General features: G+C 44.7%; 1 protein-coding gene across 1 annotated transcript; it reads right to left on the bottom strand.

The window, feature by feature from the left end:
- Window positions 1–7,924: 7,924 nt before the first annotated feature.
- LOC145537820 (allergen Bos d 2-like) lies at window positions 7,925–14,252 on the bottom strand. Its single transcript, XM_081568713.1, has 7 exons — window positions 14,172–14,252; window positions 13,467–13,606; window positions 13,203–13,273; window positions 11,789–11,896; window positions 9,579–9,760; window positions 9,453–9,489; window positions 7,925–8,127 (listed from the first exon to the last, which is right to left on the bottom strand). Exons 1-5 carry the CDS (start codon window positions 14,250–14,252, stop codon window positions 9,624–9,626), a joined length of 537 nt encoding a protein of 178 aa, XP_081424839.1. The 3' UTR covers window positions 7,925–8,127; window positions 9,453–9,489; window positions 9,579–9,623.
- Between the last annotated feature and the right edge of the window lie 8,393 nt (window positions 14,253–22,645).

The raw sequence follows: 22,645 nt of genomic DNA, 5'->3' as shown, positions 1-22,645 counted from the left end.
TTCTCCAGGGGATCTTCCCAATCCAGGTTTGGAACCCAGGTCTCCCGCATTGTAAGTGGATTCTTTACCAGCTGAGCCACCAGGGAAGCTCAAGAATACTGGGGTAGCTTAGCCTATCCCTGCTCCAGGGGATCTTCCCGACCCGGGAATCGAACCCAGGTCTCCAGCATTGCAGGTGGATTCTTTACTAACTGAGCTATCAGGGAAGCCCCCATAACCTAATAATAACCTAAGAAGATACAGTTTCAAACATAAAGCTTTAAGTGACAGAAATAAGTCCTCGTGTTTTTTTCAATTATATGAAAACCCTAGTAAATTCATTCTAGTGAAATATATATGTGCAGAAAAAAAATATGTCTTTCAGTGATTTATAGTCTCATTCTCTGTGAAGAAGAATTTCAGAAGCAGGAAATGTGGGCCTGCCCTCCTTTATGCGAATCTGTAAACACATATTGGAATTCAAAATATTTTGAATTTCAGCTAATTAATGTACCTTCCAGAGTTTAAAAAAGTTTTGCAAATCTTTGTGCAAATCTATCGTGCAAGTCTTTCTCTGTGCAATATTAAGGCAGAAATGGGTCCTCTTTCCCAGAAGCATAGTCTGCTAAGAATCTAGTGTGTTGGGAAGTGGTGAAGTATTTACTGCCTGGTAATGATTTCTCAAGAATTAAATGGTAGCAGCTGTCTCCCTGACTGGGCGATTCATACACCTCCTGTCTCCTGACCGCACCCCACTTCCTGCTGGCCTTATGAGTGAGTTATGGAAACTCTGAATCCTTCTGTGTTCGAGAAGAGTCACCCCTTCAGTCATCAGGTTATTAGAGAAATGTCTGTAAAGTGTAGCACATGTGGTGTCTGTGTGCAATCTCGCAGTGACGTGTTCTATAAACTACAGAGTTGTCCCCGTGGTTTTCAGTCCAGAACCAAGAAAACTGGCATGCGTGCATGCACACACACACACAGACACACACACAGACACACACACAGACACAGAAATAACATGTAGACAAAGAAACACAGACACACATACAGATAAACACACACACAGGGAAACACACACACAGAGATATACACACACAGATGCATACACACACAGACATACAAACCCACACACTCATAGAACCACACACACACACACACACACACAGATCCACGATGGTATCGTCAGTCTGTGAGGAAATGGCAGCTCTGGTTTCATGTCAGTGCTGTTTATTTTGTTTTGCAAAACTTGTAATGTAGTTAAGCCTGGTGGAGAAGGCAATGGCAACCCACTCCAGTACTCTTGCCTGGAAAATCCCATGGACGGAGGAGCCTGGCGGGCTGCAGTCCATGGGGTCGCTAAGAGTCGGACACGGCTGAGCGACTTTACTTTCGTTTTTCACTTTCATGCATTGGAGAAGGCAATGGCAACCCACTCCAGTGTTCTTGCCTGGAGAATCCCAGGGACGGAGGAGCCTGGTGGGCTGCCGTCTATGGGGTCGCACAGAGTCGGACAGGACTGAAGCGACTTAGCAGCAGCAGCAGCAGCAGTTAAGCCTGGGGCTTGGTTGGCCAGGGCTCCTCCAGGGGCTTCACAAGTTTCAAGACTCCTCCCCCATCTTGTCTTGCACTCACAGCAGGAAGTGTCTAGGCAGGTTAGAAGCAAGGTCAGAGGCCCACTCTGCTTTGAATCTGAAGCCTCAACAAGGATATTTAATTTCCCTAACGTCGGTCCAACCAGACTAAATAATAATGGTTTAGTTGTTAAGCAAAGTCAAGGACCTTCAGTTCCTCCTCAAGGGCTGTAGGTAATACTCTGAGCCATATTCTGTGGGCTGTCTTAGAGATATCGAAAGCCTCAGCAGGTGGAGAGGTTAACTACACGATGGCTAGGCTGTAGCCACAACACAAGCTGACACAGTTCCAAGACTGAGCCTCAAGAAATGGGAATGGAGTGACTCTGGAACTCAAGGTTAACTGTACCTAAAACAGTGAGCAGACAACCAGTGATCAGTTTCGAGTTGACTGTCACAGCTGCCTGCTGTTTGTATGTGGAGCACCCTCCCTCTGTCTGTAAAAGCTCTTCCCCACTGTCAGTTGGGGGAGGTGGGCGGGGAGTCAGCCTTTGGCCAGGAGTTCCGTCTGACCCTCTTCCTTGTTGCCGGCTTCCAAAATAAACTTTCCTTTCCAGCAGCCTGGTCCTTTCACTAGCTTCGGAGCAGGGAGCAGCCAGGCCCCACTTTGGGTTACGTTATCAAGTTGCCCGTGTTGGTAGGTTGTTCCACTTCATTTCTGATTTGAAGTCCATATGCGAATATCCCATCATTGTTCATTCTCTGTGCTGTGGGCCTAATGAGAGTACTTCCAGTTTGGGGCTCTTGAGGATGAAGCGGCAGGCAGTTGGCTTTCCTGCAGACAGGGCTCAATCATCTTACATAAACACCCAGGGGGGAAACTGTGGAGAGATGGCCATAGATGTGTAATGGAAGCAGGAAGGAATTTGTCAGAGTGGCTGAGCTGGTTTTCATCCTCCCCTGCAGGGCATCACAGTTAAACAGGCTCCCTTTTAAGAACCCTGAAGGGTCTGTAAGGAGAGACACAGTGAAGGGGAATAGCGGCTGTCTTTTCACGGGTCTCTACTGGCCGACTCTTTTTGGCATCAGATAAGTTGGTGCCGCAAAATACAATATATACGGTGGTAAGGAAACCCCTGCTAATGCGGGAGACCCGGTTTTCATCCCTGGGTTGGGAAGACCCCCTGGAGGAGGAGATGGCAACCCACTCCAGGATTCTTGCCTGGAGAATCCCACGGGCAGGGGAGCCTGTGCTGTGTCAGTCAGTCGTGTCTGACTCTCTGCGACCCCATGGACTGCAGCCCACCAGGTGCCACCGTCCACAGGGATTCTCCAGGCAAGAATACTGGAGTGGGTAGCCATTCCCTTCTCCAGGGGATCTTCCCAACCCAGGGATGGAACCGAGGTCCCCCGCATTGCAGGCGGATTACTTACCATCACTAAGTCCCACTCCTGTGATCTCCATGGACTGTAGCCTGCCAGGCTCCTCCGTCCGTGGGATTCTCCAGGCGAGAACCCTGGAGTGGGTTGCCGTTTCCTTCTCCCAGAGGAGCCTAGTGGGTTACAGTCCATGGGGTCATAAAGAGTCGGACAGACTGAGCGACCGAACAATAAGCAGCCCAGGTGTCTGTACTCTAGCAATCACGCTGCAATCGTGGGTTAATCCATGATTAACCACTACCCTGAATTTTTTGATTGTTTGCTTTTATTGTGGTAAAAGTCATATAACACACATTATTTTAACCATATTTAACTGTACAGTTCAGTGGCAGTAAGCACATCCACATTATTGTGTCCTACAAGTATTTACTGATCATTTTTGGCCTAGTTATTGCATTGTTTTTGCGTAAGGTTGTATCCTTACTTTTGTGTAAAGTTTTCACTTTCATGCACCGGAGGAGGAAATGGCAACCTACTCCAGTATTCTTGCCTGGAGAATCTCAGGGACAGAGGAGCCTGGTGGGCTGCTGTCTATGGGGTCGCACAGAGTTGGACACGACTGAAACGACTTAGCAGCAGCAGAATCCTTACACAGGGATACAAAGTTGTATCTGTACTTTTGTGTAAGGTTGTATCCAGCTCTTGTGAACCCATGTAGCCCGCCAGGCTCCTCTGTCCATAGCATTCTCCAGGCAAGACTAGTGGAGTGAGTTGCCATTTCCTTCTGCAGGGAGTCTTCCCCACCCAGGGATCGAACCTGGGTCTCCTGCATTACAGGCAGATTGCTGTCTGAGCTGCACTCTAGGCTGTGGTTTCACAGTTTATTTATTTATTTTTATTTTTGGCTAGCTGGATCTTTCTTGATGCACACAGCCTTCCTGTATTTGCGGGTAGCCGGGGGTACTTTTCCTTGCGGTCGGAAGGCATCTCATCGTGGTGTCTTCTCTTGCGGCACAGCACTGGGCCGCAGGCTCTCCGGCTTCAGGAGTGTTTTTTCTTTTCTTTTCTTTTCTTTGCTTTGAAAGCTTTACTCTTTTACCAAAGACCTACGGTGAATTACCTGTCTTCCAGCCAGCAGGCAGCCTGCAAGGCTGCACGGTTGGCTGCAGTCTTTCTCTCGAGGAACGTGGAGTCTCAGCTGCGGCTGGTTGAGCCGAGCGACTGGCTGGCACCATGCGCCCCTCCCCAGGCGTGTGCGCCTGTGCGTGTGAGCGCGGGGTACGCTCGTGATCGCGGGGGGCCAGACTCACAGTCCTGCCTGCACAGAAGGACCGGGAGCAGGTCTTGTCCACATTTTCTGTGGCCCCTGGTCTCACTGCTGTGTCTCTACTTGGCCTGCGTGCCTGTGTGTGCGCCGTGGGGTACCCTCCTGACCGCTGGGGTCTGGGGGCGTGGTCCCGTTTGCACAGAAGGACCTCAGGTAGGCCTTGTCCGCATCTCTCCTGTCCCTCTGGCCTCGCCGCATCGCCACCACCGGGCCTGCATCTTCATCTTCTACCATCCACCCTCTGCCCCGGCCTTCCCCGGAGGCGGACTGGCGGCCGGGTCCACCCGTTGCCTCGCCTGCTGCCAGATGGACGCCCTCTCCTTCTACCATGCTGGGCGTCTGCATTTGCTGGGCGTCCGGCCAGACGAACTTGGTTCAGTGACGGGTTTGGAAAGGCAGCAGGAGCCAGTTCTTTTTTCAAAATATATATATATATATATATTTTTTATTATTTGTTTATTTTTGGCTCTGCTGGATCTTCCCTTGCTTTTGTGTGGGCTTTCTGTAGTCATGTCGAGCGGAAGCGTCTCTTCCTTGCAGTGCGCGGGGGGAGGTTTCTCATTGTGGTGCCTTCTCTTGTCGTTGAAACCGGGCTCAACACTTGTGGCTCCCAGACTTAGTTGTTCCACGCAACACGTGGGATCTTCCTGGAGCACCCCCGTGTCTCCTGCATGGGCAGGCGGATTCTTTTTTTATTTTTATTTTAACAGAATACCATTTATTGTTGATGGTTTTAATTAAGTTAGTGAAGCTAAAGAGAAAATGAGGCATAATTTATATATTTGATAGCTTAGTGCAAGTTACCTTTATGTTTAGATCCATCTTTTTGAATATGTCACCAGTCAGTTCAGTTCAGTCGCTCAATTGTGTCCGACTCTTTGTGACCCCCATGGACGGCAGCATCAACTCCTGGACTTGACTCAAACTCCTGTCCACTGAGTTGGTGTCACCAATGTTTGTTCTTGTTTGTATATGTTTATACACATTTGATGGATATATTGCTCATTATTCCAAACACACTTTCTAGGTTCTAATGTTTATTTGCAAAAAATCTTGGTATTTATAGACAACATGTGTTCATTTACATGATAGAGTTTTACAAATGTCCTTTAAATTTAGTACTTTTTTGTTCATGGAAGTATTCTGATATGTAGTCGGCAAATAATGATGTTCGCTCTACATTTTTAAAGAAAGAGAAGCAATTGACTTTCTCCATCAAATACCTGGTTTAGATCATTGTGTTTGGCAGGTGGATTCTTCACCACAGAGCCGCCAGGGAAGCCCGTGGGTGGCTTTGAGAAGGAGCTGTGTGCATTCAGGAATGGTGGCTTGTTCTGTGGGGTTCAGACGTCCCCTCCAGTCATCTGTTCGGGGAACCCAGCGACGTGTGTCACAGAGAAGCATGCAGTGGATGACTGAGTCATAGGCGCATGAGACACAGACACCCTGGATCCTTCCAGGCCCGCTTGGAACAGCCCCACGGAACCCCCTTCCAGGGCCCTGGCTCTGAATGCAGAAAGGCCAGGTCCCTCCGTGTGTCCCACTCACTGTAAACCATGAAAGTGCTTTTTCCTTTTGTTTCAGCATCCCTGACAGCACATCCCATCACTCACCAAGGCAGGGGGGGAAGATCTGGTAAAGGGACCCAAGGCATCCGGTTGTACTCAGGGTTAGGCTGACTGTGGTATTTACCAGATCACGTGTTGAGTGAGGAAGACTCAGCTAGTGGAGGTGATGGAATCCCAGTTGAGCTATTTCAGATCTTAAAAGATGATGCTGTGAAAGTGCTGCACTCAGTATGCCAGCAAATTTGGAAAACTCAGCATTGGCCACAGGACTGGAAAAGGACAGTTTTTATTCCAGTCCCTAAGAAAGGCAATGCCAGAGAATGCTCAAACTACCACACAATTGCACTCATCTCACATGCTAGCAAAGTGATGCTCAAAATTCTCCAGGCCAGGCTTCAACAGTAACATGAACTATGAACTTCCAGATGTTCAAGCTGGATTTAGAAAAGGCAGAGGAACCAGAGATCAAATTGCCAATATCCACTGGATCATCAAAAAAGCAAGAGAGTTCCAGAAAAACATCTACTTCTTTATTGACTACGCCAAAGCCTCTGTGTGGATCACAACAAACTGTGAAAAATTCTGAAAGAGATGGGAATACCAGACTACCTGACCAGCCTCCTGAGAAATCTATAGGCAGGTCAAGAAGCAATAGTTAGAACTGGACATGGAACAACAGACTGGTTCCAAGTTGGGAAAGGAGTATGTCAAGGCTGTATATTGTCACTCTGCTTATTTAACTTATGTGCAGAGTACGTCACGAGAAATGCTGGGGTGGATGACACTCAGGCTGGAATCAAGATTGCCGAGAGAAATATCAATAACCTCAGATATGCAGATGACACCACCCTTCTGGCAGAAAGCAAAGTAGAACTAAAGAGGCTCTTGATGAAAGTGAAAGAGGAGAGTGAAAAAGTTGGCTTAAAACTCAACATTCAGAAAACTAAGATCATGGCATCTGGTCCCATCACTTCATGGGAAATAGATGGGGAAACAGTGGAAACAGTGTCAGACTGTATTTTTTGGGGGCTCCAAAATCACTACAGGTGCTGACTGCAGCCATGAAATTAAAAGATGCTTGTTCTTGGAAAAAAAGTTATGACCAACCTAGACAGCATATTAAAAAGCAGAGACGTTACTTTGCCAACAAAGGTCTGTCTAGTCAAAGCTATGGTTTTTCTAGTAGTCATGTGTGGATGTGAGAGTTGAACTATAAAGAAAGCTGAGCGCCGAACAGTTGATGCTTTTGAACTGTGGTGTTGGAGAAGACTCTTGAGAGTCCCTTGGACTGCAAGAAGATCCAACCAGTCCATCCTATGGGAGATCAGTCCTGGGTGTTCATTGGAAGGACTGATGTTGAAGCTGAAAGTCCAATTCTTTGGCCACCTGATGCGAAGAGCTGACTCATTGGAAAAGATGCTGATGCTGGAAAGATTGAGGGCAGGAGGAGAAGGGGACGACAGAGGATGAGATGGTTGGAAGGCATCACTGACTCAATGGACGTGGGTTTGGGTGGACTTCGGGAGTTGGTGATGGACAGGAAGGCCTGGTGTGCTGGGGTTCACAGGGTTGCAAGGAGTCCGACACGACTGAGTGACTGAACAGAACTGAACTGTACAGCCTAGTGACTCAGTTACACACATACAGACATTCCTTTTCTAATATTCTTTCCCAGTGTGGTTTATTTCAGGAGACTGGATATAATTCTCAGTGCTCTACAGTAGGACATTGTTGTTTGTGCATCCTGCATATATTAGTTTGCATATGCTAGTGTCAAACTCCCACACCATCCCTCCCCTGCCTCTTGGCACCCACAAGTCTCTATGTCTGCAAGTCTATTTCTGTTTTGTTAAATAGGTTCACTTGTGGACACCGTATATTAGTATTGCATATTGTTCTCATTGCAATCTAGGCAAAGCACTGTAGAACTACCATCTGTGGTTTATTTTCTCTTCTCACAAAGACAGTTTCAGGATTCACACCATGCTTCCTAAACAGGGTTATCACCTGCTTCACTGTGCATTCAATTTCTACATAGTTGGATTTACATGCTTTGTGCATTAGAAGTATGGCCGATGTCCTCACTGACACATATGTGCATTAATCAGTTTATTGATCAGTTTAGAAATCCAGTAACATCAACAAGAGCACAGGAGATTCATACTAGGAAAGTCATGGGTCATGACTTCCTGGGAGAGAAAAAAATGACAATTTCAAGGAAAAGGTCTATTATCTTCACACGGATGATTGTGACCCATTAGTGCTGTGACGCTGCTCATATTCTTAACTTTGTTTTCTTCTTGAAACATGAAAAAAAAAAAAGCACATTGTTGAGCTGATTAAGATTAACGTGATGTTGGTCATAGCATGCAAGAGAAAACAGAAGCAGTGGATGGTGGAACCAGTGGGTAAATTTCCCTACAGCTTTCACAGAAGTCCCTCTGTGAGTGTGGCCATGTGGGGTTGCACAGAAGTATCACCTGGTGAAAGCAGATGTGAGCAACGCTGTATCAGCTCTTATGTTGAGAGTCACTGAGTTACATATTCAGAGGTCTGAGATGTAGGAGACTATATACTGTGTCACCTGTGTGGCTCTCATCTTCTGTAGACTCATTTATCATCATGCATGTGTTGTGGCTGCAAGGTCATTCACTCACAGTGGGATTCACCAGGGGTCATCATATCTCACAGCTCAGGGCTTCACACAGCGTCCTCCTCTGTCTTCAGAGCATCTCACTGTGGAGTCTAGACCAGTGTTGTGTTTGGACATTTAAATCCAAACACTTACGGAAGCCCCATCCTTTACCACTGGCAAAGTGGACTGTTTTGTTATCCTATTTTTTTCATAAATTAGTTTTTATTGAAACGTCCTTGATTTGCAACGTTGTGTTACTTCCAGCTCAGCAAAGTGATTTATTTATATGTTTGTTGTTGCTGTTTAGTCGCTAAGTCATATCCCACTGTTTGTGTCCAATGGACTATAGCTTGCCAGACTCTGTCCATTGGATTTTCCAGGCAAGAATTCTGGAGTGGGTTACCATTTTCTACTCTAAGGGTTCAGGGATAGAACCCACGTCTCCTGTGTCTCCTGCACTGGTAGACAGATTCTCGACCACTGAGTCACCTCCAAAGCCTCAGTTATACATATATGTAGGTAAATGCACACCTTTTAGATTCTTCTTTATAAATTATTACAAGACATTGAGCATAGTTCTCTGTGCTATCCACTATGTCTTTGTTGTTTATTTAATATATTTTACTGTGTATCTGCTCATCTGAAACTCCTGATTTACCCCTTGCCTGCTTCCCCTTTGGTAACTATTAATTTTGTCTGTGGTTGAGAGTCTGTTTCTGTTTTATGAATGGTTCATTTGCATGATATTTTAGACTCCACATGGAAGTGATACCATGATATTTGGCTTTCCTCTGTGACTTACTTTACTGAGTAAGATCATCTCTAGCTCCATATATGTGGCTACCAATGGCATTATTCCATTCTTTTTCATGGCTGAGTAATATTCCATTGTGTATGTATCCCATTCTTAAAACAGTGAAACCCCCTCCCCCAAAGTGTTAACCTACTGAAAAAAAGCTCAGTGTTGTACGTGTTATGTTTCTACTCACCCAACTGATGTTCTCTGTTCTTATGGAGGACAATCGTCTGTGAAAGAGAAAGAAGAAGGGGAATAATGGCCATTGACATGCGTTGGTTTCCAAGGATTATTTCATAACAGCTTTTTAAAAAGATACCTGTGCCAATGGGAATTTTGAATTGAATGTCCTGGTGATGTGTTTTCATTTTGGATACTTGTTGTCATCTGGGGCTTTACCTGTTTCGATGACATTATCTATATTTTCATTCGGAATACCCCTTTCACTGGTCAGCTCCTGATACTTCTGAAGTTCTTCTTGCGTGAAACTGGTTCCTTTGGCTGGATTTCATAGCAAACGGGGCAGAAGAGGTGTGCATTAGAATCTTTCATAGGTTATAGAGTGTCACCTGGCTCCTACCTGTGGAGATGGGTTAAGTCTCACCAACACCACTGCCCTCCCCCATCATCTAAACCCTGCTCTCCAGGTACTTTCCTACAGACGTGCCTGAGTGTGCACACAGGTCTTCACCTGTGTCCATGGGGGTAGAGTCCGCATAGTTAACGTGTTACCACGTTCCAGCTCTCACAACTACTGAGTGAGGTACAGATCATTCAGCTGTGAGCTTAAGCATGCCCCAGTGAGATGCAATTTTTCATGGTACATCGGAGAAGGTCGTGGCAAGTCTGAGACTCAGGATTTTCCCCAACTCTAACGCTTTCTGTCCACTTTGTCTACATCTTAGAATTCCACCCCTGTGGTTTGCATGAACGCTCATGAAATGAATGGGGCAGGGGAATGATTTGGAATTTTCAGAAGCACACTGACCCCATTGAGATGGTGCAGGACCATGTGTTCTTTGCCCCACCCCTGATATTTTCTGCCTGCCTTTTGTCTGTGAAAGATTGTAGTCAATGTGTAAGTTTCATCAGAGAATTGCGAATGTCATATAGCAAAGGAAAACTGTCAAAGGAGATGAAATAATAATGTCGTTATGAAGCAGAGACAAGCACCTGTATTTCCCTCCCGAGGGCAGTAGATACTGTTCTGGGCCATATCATGTGAGCTGTCTCACAGATACTGAAACCCCCACCCGCTGGACAAGTTAACGACAGGATGACCAGACTGTAGCCGTGACAGAAGCTGCCACGATCCTGAGAATTGATTTCAAGGAGATGGGACTCTCAACTGTCAATTAACTGTACCTAAAGCAATCATGATGCTGCTGCTCATACCACTGATGACCGATTTCAAAATGACTGTTGGAGCTGACTGCTGTTTTTGCAGGGAGCCCCCTCCCTCTGTCTATAAATCTCTTGTCCCACTGTTTGCCAGTTGTGGGGCGGGGCAGTCAGCCTTCGGACAGAAGCCCACCCTCCCCCCAGTTGCAAGCATCTGAACGAAAGCAGACTTTTCTTTCTAAGAAGCTGGCCTGTTAATTGCCTTTTGAAGGGCAGGCAGCAGGGTCCCACATTTGGTAACCACATCACACATGCTACTGAGGAAAGAACTCATGGTCTGTCATCCTCAAAGAACAGACACAACCCCCACCCATCCCCAATGAGGATGTAACATCAGAGGGGATAAAGCGATGTGGCAGTGAACCCAGGGGATTGGCCGGATGGCAGAATGACTGACATTCCAGACCACACCGCCTCTGCAGTCTTCAGTGTGATCCAGTGATATTTGCAGAGCATTGGGTTCAGGTTCAGGCAGTACTTTTATGATTGTAACAAAGGAGAAAGCATTTGTCGTGGAGATGAATGCAGTCATGGCCGGGACCTGTGAGTTTTCTAAACTCAGATCTAAACCTTGGTTCACTTTGGTGTCAGGACCCAGCAACTTTGTTTGTGTGATACTTGGCAAGGAACTCATGAAGCATCCTGAAATATTTCCTTGGATTTCTGGGATAAGGGTATCTCATTTTTTAAAAAGCCATCTGATAGAATCCCCAGTGGGTACGTTTCTTCATTTTTCTAGCCGACTTTCTATATCCCTGACTCACGTCGCATGAAGCCTGAATTCTCCATGTGAACACACATCTGTTCCAGCGTGCTTCAGATAAGGCGCTGTGCTTAGTTTCTCGGTCGTGTCCGGCTCTTGGTGACGCCATGGAGTAGAGCCCACCGGGCTCCTCGTCCGTGGGATTCTCCAGCCAAGAACACTGGAATGCATTGCTATTCCCTCCTCCAGGGGATCTTCCCGACCCAGGGATCAAACCCAGGTCTGCCCCACTGCGTGTGAGCTCTTGCCCATCTGAGCCGCCAGCCAAGCCCTAATACAAGTTATGTGTGTACCTCTCTCCTTTCTGTAAAAATACTGATCATACGAACACAGCTACTTTGTACTGGGTAAGCGATAGTACGTACCAGAACCTTCAGTTATTTTTGTGATCTTCTGTCCGTCATCGTTTTCAAAATAAAATACCAGCATGTTGTCTGATACATGAATGATGTGCAAATAATTGGTACCCGCAACTGTGACAGAGAAAAAAAAAAAATCAAACCTCAATGTGATTAACTTCTTTTCATTTGAGTGTGTCTTACTTCACATGCTATTGCCAATCTTCCCTTGGATGGTGAACTGTATCTCGCTGAGATTTCTAGTGATGCGTTGTTAGAACCAGTTAAGACAGCTGGTGAACTAGGAAAGCTTTCTCCGCACCCCCTTCTCCTGAAGAGAATGAAGGCTTCCAGTCTTCTAGACTGAGCAGTCTGTGAATGATAGAAAGTTGTTTATTGCAACTGTAGTAGGTGTGGAACCTCAGCCATCTCATATGAGCTCACAAGAGCTGACTATTAAATTTTCAAGAATTTTGTAACCCAGTTTGCAAGTACAATCATGGTTAGAAAGGAATTCAACAATTTAAATGCATGATATTAAAATGAATGTCAGTACATCATCCTGAGTTATTTCCTAGTACAAGAGGTAATAAAAGAGGTACAAATTAGTCTATTGCGAAATGTTGGACATATATAATCTGAAATGGTTGCAGATTAGATCCTGTGGCTCTGTGTCCGCAGTTGAAATTAAAATAAATGCATCAGACCAAGATTAGAGTGCTCTGCTGTACATTTTTTCCCATAAAAATGAAACATACAGACATTTGATCACTGAATAGAATATTGCAGTACTGACATTAATATTGGAGAATTATTTCCTGTCATTTTCAACTTCAGAGATAGAAATCTATATTAATGCCCCTTTCAAATTATGTATTGATATTCATATTTGAGAATTGTTTCTCCTTATTTTAAGCTATGGAGATAGAAGTCTATGCTAAAGTCCATTTCAAATTATGTAAAAATTAGTTTGAAATTTTGGCTGTTATTTTAACTGTTTCCATTTTTGGACTTTAAGTTAATCATGTTCTACTTACTAAACTTGCTAACGAGCAACTTTTAATATTTAAATAATTTATTTAGTCAGAACAAATTTCATCATGTAGGTCAAGTAAAAGCCAAAATTGTGAAAGAGTCGATATTAGCCTAAGTGGGTAATTGCACTTCTCCATGCGCGAGGAACATGAGGAGTCAGTGTTCTGGGGCTTTTTCTCAGAGACCATGAATGGCCACATTCCAACCTTGGACCTCATCCTGGTGTTGTGGGACAGAATTGATTGCTGAAAAATTAAATGGCTTTTCCAAGTTGCATTGGTAATGAGTAGAGGAAATAGTCCACCCATTGAGATATCTAGTTGTTTTGGATGAAATGGAGACTATCCATCCAAACACATTCCATGGTTTGGGGAAGACCACCCATCAGAGAAGCTGGAATACTCACACTCTATGACGTAAACACCTCCCTCTTGTCTCTGTAGCACTTCTGAGAAAAACTGGCATCTCCCATCAATCCTGAAAAGCAAACAGACAAGACATTCCTTCCTCACCATTCACTTCCCGGGGCTTGAGGACACCCTTCCGGGAATAGAGTTCGCACACCCAACTTCACAGCCATGACGCACACCTCTCCCTGTACATTGGACACCGTACCCCATGTCAGAGGTCCGCAGACTCCTTGTTCTCAGCTGAGGAGGATTGTGCTTACTTGACATAAAATGTAAGGGAGAGGTATTTGCAGTCATCAATACATTCAATCTGGCGATTATAACACCTCAGTGGGCCCCCTTCCACAATCTTCTCCTTGTTATCCGCGGCTACGTAAATAGTGCGCCGCTCTCCTGTAACCTAAGAAGGAAGGTCTTCATAAACGTCAGTCAGGCTCTTTTCTGGTTACTCACCGATACCCGGCACTATCCATGCTTCTGCACTTACCACAGAGGAGAAGTGAATTTAATCTTACTAAGCAAAGAGGAGTTCTACCCCCTACCTTGCTGAATAATGTGAGATGAAATCATCTTTCCTATTGGAGCACAAAGCATAGAATTCAGAAATTTTTGCAGACAGTTCACAGTTTTTTGAAACAGCTTAAACAATGCCAGTCAAGACCAGGACAGTTTGTTACTTTCTGAATGTTAGCATGTTAGGCTTTTTTTGTTTGTTTGTTTTACCTACAGATGAATAAGATAAGTGAAAAATACCAAGAACAGACAGAGGGTAATGTTATGTTCATGTAGATACGTGGACCACAGAAGGTGCACATCCTGGTCATCCGTATACACCAAAATATCTCTGTCACATGCACACACAACCTCACACGCACACGTGCACACACATGCACACGTGCACACACATGCACACACACACAATCAAACAAGCAAGAACTTCTAGCAGATCAGCTCATTCTGGGTACCTTTGAGGGGTCTATCTCAGCTGGAGTTTCCTGGGCCGCACAAACCAGAGCAAAGAGGAGCGTCAGGAACACAGCCTTCATCTTGTAACTCACGTGGTCCTTCTTCTAGAGAAGCTGAGGGTGCCCCAGTTGTTGGAGAGGATGTGAAATGGTTCCACTTTTTATGGGCTCTGTCTCTTGGCGGAATACATATTGATCAAACAGTGGTTAATCACAAGACCATGGTGAGGTAAGCATAATCTTCTGATATCCTGGTTGGCAGCTGAGCATTTTGGTATTCTGTGCTTCTTATACAACTCCTGGGTTATTCCTTTCACATTGAAGAGGTCTGTTTAAGCTTATTTTCTAAAACTAATGATGGCACCTTTGGTTTGAGAAGATAAATATGTGGTATCTCTACCAGGAATCAGTTATCAGGGCATTCCTCAGAGGGGTCTATATTTTTTTTTTAATATTGAAATTGAAGTATAGTTGATGTACAATATTTTTTGTTACAGGTGTACTGTATAGGTATTCATAATTTTATTTCTCCTTTTGGAGTTATAAAAATATTGGCTTTTTTATTCCCTATGTTGTACAATCTTTATTTTTCAAATAATTTTTGTATGTTATTTATTTTATGCGTAGTACTTTGTACCTCTTATCCACTGCTTGTGTGTGCATTACTGACTTCTTTCCCTCAGCATATTCGTTTGAATAAACATCCATATATTTTTGTAGACTCCTTTCCCATTGACCCTGCATAGTATCATCAGGATATGTTCCACTTTTATCCATTCCAGTGTTGATGGATACATGTTCATAGACAAGATTTTGTAAGGAAGAGAGCCATCTTCTCTCTTGGGTAGAGACTTAGGGGCTCAACTTCTGGATCTCGGTGCCTCTTGATTTTCGATTCCTGCCAACAGGTGACGAGACTTTCCATTACTCCATCCTTGCCAGGACTCAGTATGGTCAGTTGTTTTCATTTCAGAGATTGTATTAAGTGTGTGAGTGTATCCAATTTCAGAAGTAGTTTCCATTTCCTCAATGAATAAAGTGGTGGATTTGCCATTTGTCTGTTTCCTTTGCTAGGTGTCTCTGCAAGTCGCTTGTTCACGACTGTGTGAATTATTTGTTTTTTTAGGCTTTTACCTTTTCTGGATATGAGTCTCTTTTCAGATGGCGATGTGCGAATATTTTTCCCCTGCCACTGGCTTCAGTTGTGTTTCCTTAAAGTTGTCCCTCAAAGATGCAAATATTTTGATTGAGGCTTGGTTACTAACATTCTGTTCCCAGTGTGGGATCCTGCTTGGTTTAGATTCTAATCAGTAACCGCCTAGTCTGTGGTCACAGAGTTTCCGCCTGTGTTTTACCTCTAGAGTCTTTCTTGCTTTGGGTCTTAAGTACACGTCTATGAGTCTCTCTGTGTTAGTTGTAAAGCATGGAGCGATGAAAGGGTTGAAGCTCTTTATATTTTTTTTGGCATATGAATTCCCAATTTCTCCAGCAGTCCTCCTTATAAGATAATTATGCTCTTCTGAATTTCCTTTGTAACTGTATCCAAAATCTATGCCTGTATAGTCCTGTCCCTTCCCCATGAGCAGATTTGGTTGTGTTTTGGTTTGTGTTTCCCCATTCTTGGTCCTTTTTGGGGGCAGTGTTAGACACAGTTGGAACATGAAGACCGTATGACTAGCCTTCAACCAGTTTGTGTCAAAAACCAAGTGTTCACGGTTCACAAGCTTGTGAAAATAGAATTTTCATCCGTTTATGGATCATTGCTGCTGCTGCTGCTAGGTCACTTCAGTCGTGTCTGACTCTGTGTGACCCCATGGACAGCAGCCCACCAAGCTCCTCTGTCCACAGAATTCTCTAGGCAGGAATACTGGAGTGGGTTGTCTTTTCCTTCTCTTTCTGGATCATTAGAGCAGTGCATATTTCTGTTGATTTTCACAAACCGTGTCTGAAATAGCAAGACATTAGTTTTGCTACATTTTGGAGCCAAAGGAAATAATCCTTGAGTAAATGCTGGCTGCAGAGTTCTCAACATAAGCCGATGCTCGGTTTCAAAGGTAAGGATTTAATTGACTTAAGTTCTACTGTTGTTTTTTTTTTTTTGATATGCTTTTTCCTGTTTAGTGATAATTACCTTAGGAGCTCCTGTGATTTAAAGAAATATGTAATGAACAGCATGGTGACTATGACAAATAGGATTGCACATATACCTGTCAGTGATTTAGAGCAGAACTTTTAGGTGTTTTTATCTCATACACACACAGACACACACACACAGGGTAAAATGAGTAACAGATGTGTTAGTTAACTTGTGTCTTATGTAAATCACCAGTGACGGTTTTTCTTCGACTCTGCCTTCCTGCTCTTTATCTCCCTGCAATCTTCTAAGAGTTGGTGTATATCCACGCTGATTAAACTCAATCATTGAAGCAGAAAATGTTCTGGCGGTCATCCAAAGGTATCTTTCCTCATCCTACTTTCTTTTTCATTCCAGAAAGGTGGGTTATTAAGACCGTGATGTTTTCCTGGAAATTATGACATTTACAGAGAGGTACAAGTCAGCTGAGAAGTGAGCACAAAGACTTACTAGGTACCTGTAGCTACCAGCTGAGTCACTCCATGTGGACCTCATTGTTGTCACCCATTGTCTAGATTTATTTTAGGATAAAAGTGAAGTAAAACGGAAATTTGTGTAGTGTTAGTCACTCAGTCATGTCGGACTCTTTGCGACCCCATGGGTTGGAGCCCGCCAGGCTCCTCTCTTCATGGGATTCTCCAGGCAAGAATACTGGAGTGGGTTGCCATGCCCTTCTGCAGGGGATTGTCCCAACCCACGGAAAGGACCCAGGTCTCTTACGTCTCCTGCATCACGGTCTGAGCCATCAGGGAAGCCCTTGGTAACTAAAAAGACAATTCTGATTTTTCACAGTTGAAATTGGTCTGAGAAACAGCACCCACCTGATGGGACTTCCCTGGTGGTCCGGGGGTTAAGACTTCACTTTTCAATGAAGGGGGTGCCGATTTGATCCCTGGTTGGGAAACTGAGGTCCCACAAGTCTTGGGGCCAAAACATTGAAATGTAAAACAGAAGTAATACACTAACAAATTCAATAAAACCTTTAAAAATGGTCCACATTAAAAAAAAAACAAAACTTGAAAAAAATGCAGTGAGAACAAGAGGCGGAAGGGACATATAAAAGCCAATTTTTTCTTTTGCATGTTCTCACTGAAAAGATTTTTAGTAGATGTTTTCTTTTCTCTTTATAATTTTTTTTAAAAAATAACATTTGACAAAATAATGCCACTTGCCGTGAAATTGATGGACCTGGAGACTGTGATACTGAATAAAGTACGTCACACAGAGAAGGTGAAATATCCTATTGCACCCCTTACATGTGAAATCTAAAACGAAATGATACAAATGAACTTATAAAACAGAAACACACTCGCAGACTTTAAGAATAAGCTTATGGTTGCTGGGGAGAAGGATGGGGGGAACGGATAATTAGGGAGTTTGAAAGGATGGACATGGACCCACTGCTGTATTTAACATGGAGAACCAGCAAGGACCTGCTGGACAGCACAGGGAACTCTGCTCAATACTCTGTAATAACCTTATGGTTCCCAGGGGGAAGGATGGGGAGAAGGCATAGTCCGGGAGTCTGGGATGGACATGGACACACTGCTGTATTTAACATGGAGAACCAACAAGGACCTGCTGGACAGGACAAGGAACTCTGCTCAATACTTTGTAATAACCTTATGGTTCCCAGGGGGGAGGATGGGGGAAGGGATAGTCAGGGAGTCTGGGATGGACATGGACACACTGCTGTGTGTAACATGGAGAACCAACAAGGACCTGCTGGACAGGACAGGGAACTCTGCTCAATACTTTGTAATAACCTTATGGTCCCCAGGGCGAAGGGATAGTCAGAGAGTTTGGGATGGACATGGACACACTGCTGTATTTAACATGGAGAACCAGCAAGGACCTGCTGGACATCACAGGGAACTCTGCTCACTGTCATGTGGCAGCCTGGATGGGAGGGGAGTTTGGGGCAGAATGGATGCATGTACATGTCTGGCTTACTCCCTTTGCTGTCCACCTGAAACTGTCACAACGTTGTTCATCTGCTATATGTTGTTGTTCGGTCGTCAAGTCCTCTCCTACTCTTTGCAGCTCCATGAACTGCAGCACGCCAGGTTTCCTTGTCCCTCACTATCACTCGGAGGTTGCTCAAATTCAGGTCAACTGAATCAGTGATGCCATCCAACCATTTCATACTCTCTCATCCCCTTCTCTTTTTTGCTGTCAGTCTTTCCCAGAATTAGGGTCTTTTCCCATGAGTAGGCTCTTTGCATCAGGTGGTGAAAGTATTGGAGCTTCAGCCTCAGCATCGGTCCTTCCAATGAATATTCCGGATTTATTTCTTTTAGGATGGACTGGTTTGATATCCTTGCTGTCCAAGGGGCTCTCAAAAGTTTTCTCTAGCACTACAATTGAAAGCATCAATTCTAATTGGCTGTACCCCAATGCAAAATAAATTAAGAAATAAATAGAAAGAACATTTGAAAGGCTTCTTTGCTAAGAGATTACTGAAAAATACATTCCACCAAAACGAAACAAAACAAAAAATCTAACAGCGCTGACATTTGAAACATTTGAAACTGGAATCCAGTTTTCACTTTTTGAAGGCTTCCCAGGTGGCCCTAGTAGTGAAGAACCCGCCTGCCAGTGCCGGAGACAGATTAGACGTGGGTTCCATCCCTGGGTCAGGAAGTTCCCCTGGAGGAGGGCATGGCAGCCCACTCCAGTATTCTTGCGTGGAGAATCCCATGGACAGAGGAGCCTGGCGGGGCTACAGTCCATGGGGTCGAAAGAGTCAGACACGACTGAAGTGACTTAGCATGCAACCACTTTACCTTTCTCTTTGTTGGTTGGTTGATTGATTTTTCTCTTGATTAGGTGCCTGGAAAGGAATTGTTCACCCTGGAGATAATAAATTAACAAAAAAAGGAGCTTGTACTGTTTCTTTTTTTTTTTTTTTTTTTTTAATCTTGGTCATTGAAGGGGTCCGACTCAGTGTGGCTGCTCACAGGATAATGGAATCGGGAACTTTTATTAGTTTAATTGTCGAAATGCCTTTCCCTGTAGGCCACTTACAGAACAGTTAACAGAAGGCCCTACATTGTTGGAGACAGCCAGATGAACTAGGACGCGGTCGCATTTGCCGTTGAACTGGACGAGCACTTAATGGTTGGCACGGGATGTGGGCGGACGGGAGTGAAGCAAAGCTAAAAGGAAATGTCTGCTAATAGACGAACATGTGTAAAATGGGATAGTTTGTAATTAGATGTCTCTGGTTTGTTGGAGCAGAGGGCTGTTGTCTCCGGGAGCTTGACCTGCAAAAAGCATGGCCTAGCCTCAAACCAGAAAATGCGTATCCAGTGCCAGTGTTTAAGGAGGTGGTATGAATTTCCCAAGCCGGGCAAAGACTCGAAGACTTCCACCAGATTTGTGTCAACAGCATCGACTGTTCACGGTTCATAAACTTGTGAAAATAGAATGGCTTATCCATTTGTAGATCGTTACCCTATTTCTACTGATTTTTCCCCAGGGGGCCTATCTGAAACAAGAAGACATTAGTTTTGCTATGTTTTGGACCCAGGTCCAAGATCATCATCATCATCATCTTCTTTTTTTGTTAATATTTATTCTGGATTTATTTTTGTTGTTGTTGTCATTAATATTTATTTATAGATTTATTTGGCTGTGGTGGGTCTCCGTGGTGGCATACGGGATCTTTTGCCATGGCACACGGACTGTAGTTTGAACTGTGGGGATTGATCCCACGTCCCCTGCATTGCAAGATGGATTCCTAACCACTGGACCGCCACGGAAGCCCCCAAGGCCATTCTTTCAGCAACCCTTTTCCCCAAGACTCTGAGACACAAGCCCCTCTCCATCACCTAGAGACTTCTGTGGGGCCTTGTGAGACTGCGTGAACTAGAATCATCATTACATGAATACTCATCTTCTAGGCTGCCGTGTTTTCAGGGCTCACAGTTTGTGAGCAAAGAGGCAAGCTTTACAAACATTAAAAAGTAATGTAAAAGCTTGAGACTCGCTGACCCCTCAGCCTAAGAAGATGATAGTGTGTGATATGGTAGTATGTGAAAGTCGCTCAGTCGTGTCCCACTCTTTTGCGACCCCGTGGACTATACAGTCCATGGAATTCTCCAGGCCAGAATCCTGGAGTGGGCAGCTGTTCCCTTCTCCAGGGGATCTTCCCAATCCAGGTTTGGAACCCGGGTCTCCCGCATTGTAAGTGGATTCTTTACCAGCTGAGCCACCAGGGAAAGCTCAAGAATACTGGGGTAGGTTAGCCTATCCCTTCTCCAGGGAATCTTCCTGACCCGGGAATCGAACCCAGGTCTCCAGCATTGCAGGTGGATTCTTTACTAACTGAGCTATCAGGGAAGCCCCCATAACCTAATAATAACCTAAGAAGATACAGTTTCAAACATAAAGCTTTAAGTGACAGAAATAAGTCCTCGTGTTTTTTTCAATTATATGAAAACCCTAGTAAATTCATTCTAGTGAAATATATATGTGCAGAAAAAAATATGTCTTTCAGTGATTTATAGTCTCATTCTCTGTGAAGAAGAATTTCAGAAGCAGGAAATGTGGGCCTGCCCTCCTTTATGCGAATCTGTAAATACATATTGGAATTCAAAATATTTTGAATTTCAGCTAATTAATGTACCTTCCAGAGTTTAAAAAAGTTTTGCAAATCTTTGTGCAAATCTATCGTGCAAGTCTTTCTCTGTGCAATATTAAGGCAGAAATGGGTCCTCTTTCCCAGAAGCATAGTCTGCTAAGAATCTAGTGTGTTGGGAAGTGGTGAAGTATTTACTGCCTGGTAATGATTTCTCAAGAATTAAATGGTAGCAGCTGTCTCCCTGACTGGGCGATTCATACATCTCCTGTCTCCTGACCGCACCCCACTTCCTGCTGGCCTTATGAGTGAGTTATGGAAACTCTGAATCCTTCTGTGTTCCAGAAGAGTCACCCCTTCAGTCGTCAGGTTATTAGAGAAATGTCTGTAAAGTGTAGCACATGTGGTGTCTGTGCAATCTCGCAGTGACGTGTCCTATAAACTACAGAGTTGTCCCCGTGGTTTTCAGTCCAGAACCAAGAAAACTGGCATGCGTGCATGCACGCACACACACAGACACACACACAGACACACAAACACAGAAATAACATGTAGACAAAGAAACACAGACATACATACAGACATACACACACACAGGGAAACACACACAGAGATATACACACACACAGATGCATACACACACAGACATACAAACCCACACACTCATAGAACCACACACACACACACACACACACACACACACAGATCCACGATGGTATCGTCAGTCTGTGAGGAAATGGCAGCTCTGGTTTCATGTCAGTGCTGTTTATTTTGTTTTGCAAAACTTGTAATGTAGTTAAGCCTGGTGGAGAAGGCAATGGCAACCCACTCCAGTACTCTTGCCTGGAAAATCCCATGGACGGAGGAGCCTGGCGGGCTGCAGTCCATGGGGTCGCTAAGAGTCGGACACGACTGAGCGACTTTACTTTCGCTTTTCACTTTCATGCATTGGAGAAGGCAATGGCAACCCACTCCAGTGTTCTTGCCTGGAGAATCCCAGGGACAGAGGAGCCTGGTGGGCTGCCGTCTATGGGGTCGCACAGAGTCGGACAGGACTGAAGCGACTTAGCAGCAGCAGCAGCAGCAGTTAAGCCTGGGGCTTGGTTGGCCAGGACTCCTCCAGGGGCTTCACAAGTTTCAAGACTCCTCCCCCATCTTGTCTTGCACTCACAGCAGGAAGTGTCTAGGCAGGTTAGAAGCAAGGTCAGAGGCCCACTCTGCTTTGAATCTGAAGCCTCAACAAGGATATTTAATTTCCCTAACGTCGGTCCAACCAGACTAAATAATAATGGTTTAGTTGTTAAGCAAAGTCAAGGACCTTCAGTTCCTCCTCAAGGGCTGTAGGTAATACTCTGAGCCATATTCTGTGGGCTGTCTTAGAGATATCGAAAGCCTCAGCAGGTGGAGAGGTTAACTACACGATGGCTAGGCTGTAGCCACAACACAAGCTGACACAGTTCCAAGACTGAGCCTCAAGAAATGGGAATGGAGTGACTCTGGAACTCAAGGTTAACTGTACCTAAAACAATGAGCAGACAACCAGTGATCAGTTTCGAGTTGACTGTCACAGCTGCCTGCTGTTTGTATGTGGAGCACCCTCCCTCTGTCTATAAAAGCTCTTCCCCACTGACTGTCAGTTGGGGGAGGTGGGCGGGGAGTCAGCCTTTGGCCAGGAGTTCCGTCTGACCCTCTTCCTTGTTGCCGGCTTCCAAAATAAACTTTCCTTTCCAGCAGCCTGGTCCTTTCACTAGCTTCGGA

This window comes from Giraffa tippelskirchi, chromosome Y (assembly GCF_054371585.1).
Source record: "Giraffa tippelskirchi isolate mGirTip1 chromosome Y, T2T-mGirTip1v1.2.pri, whole genome shotgun sequence".
Classification (NCBI taxonomy): Eukaryota; Metazoa; Chordata; class Mammalia; order Artiodactyla; family Giraffidae; genus Giraffa; species Giraffa tippelskirchi.
Note: the sequence above shows the minus strand (reverse complement) of the source record. Positions and strands in the feature narration are given on the sequence as shown.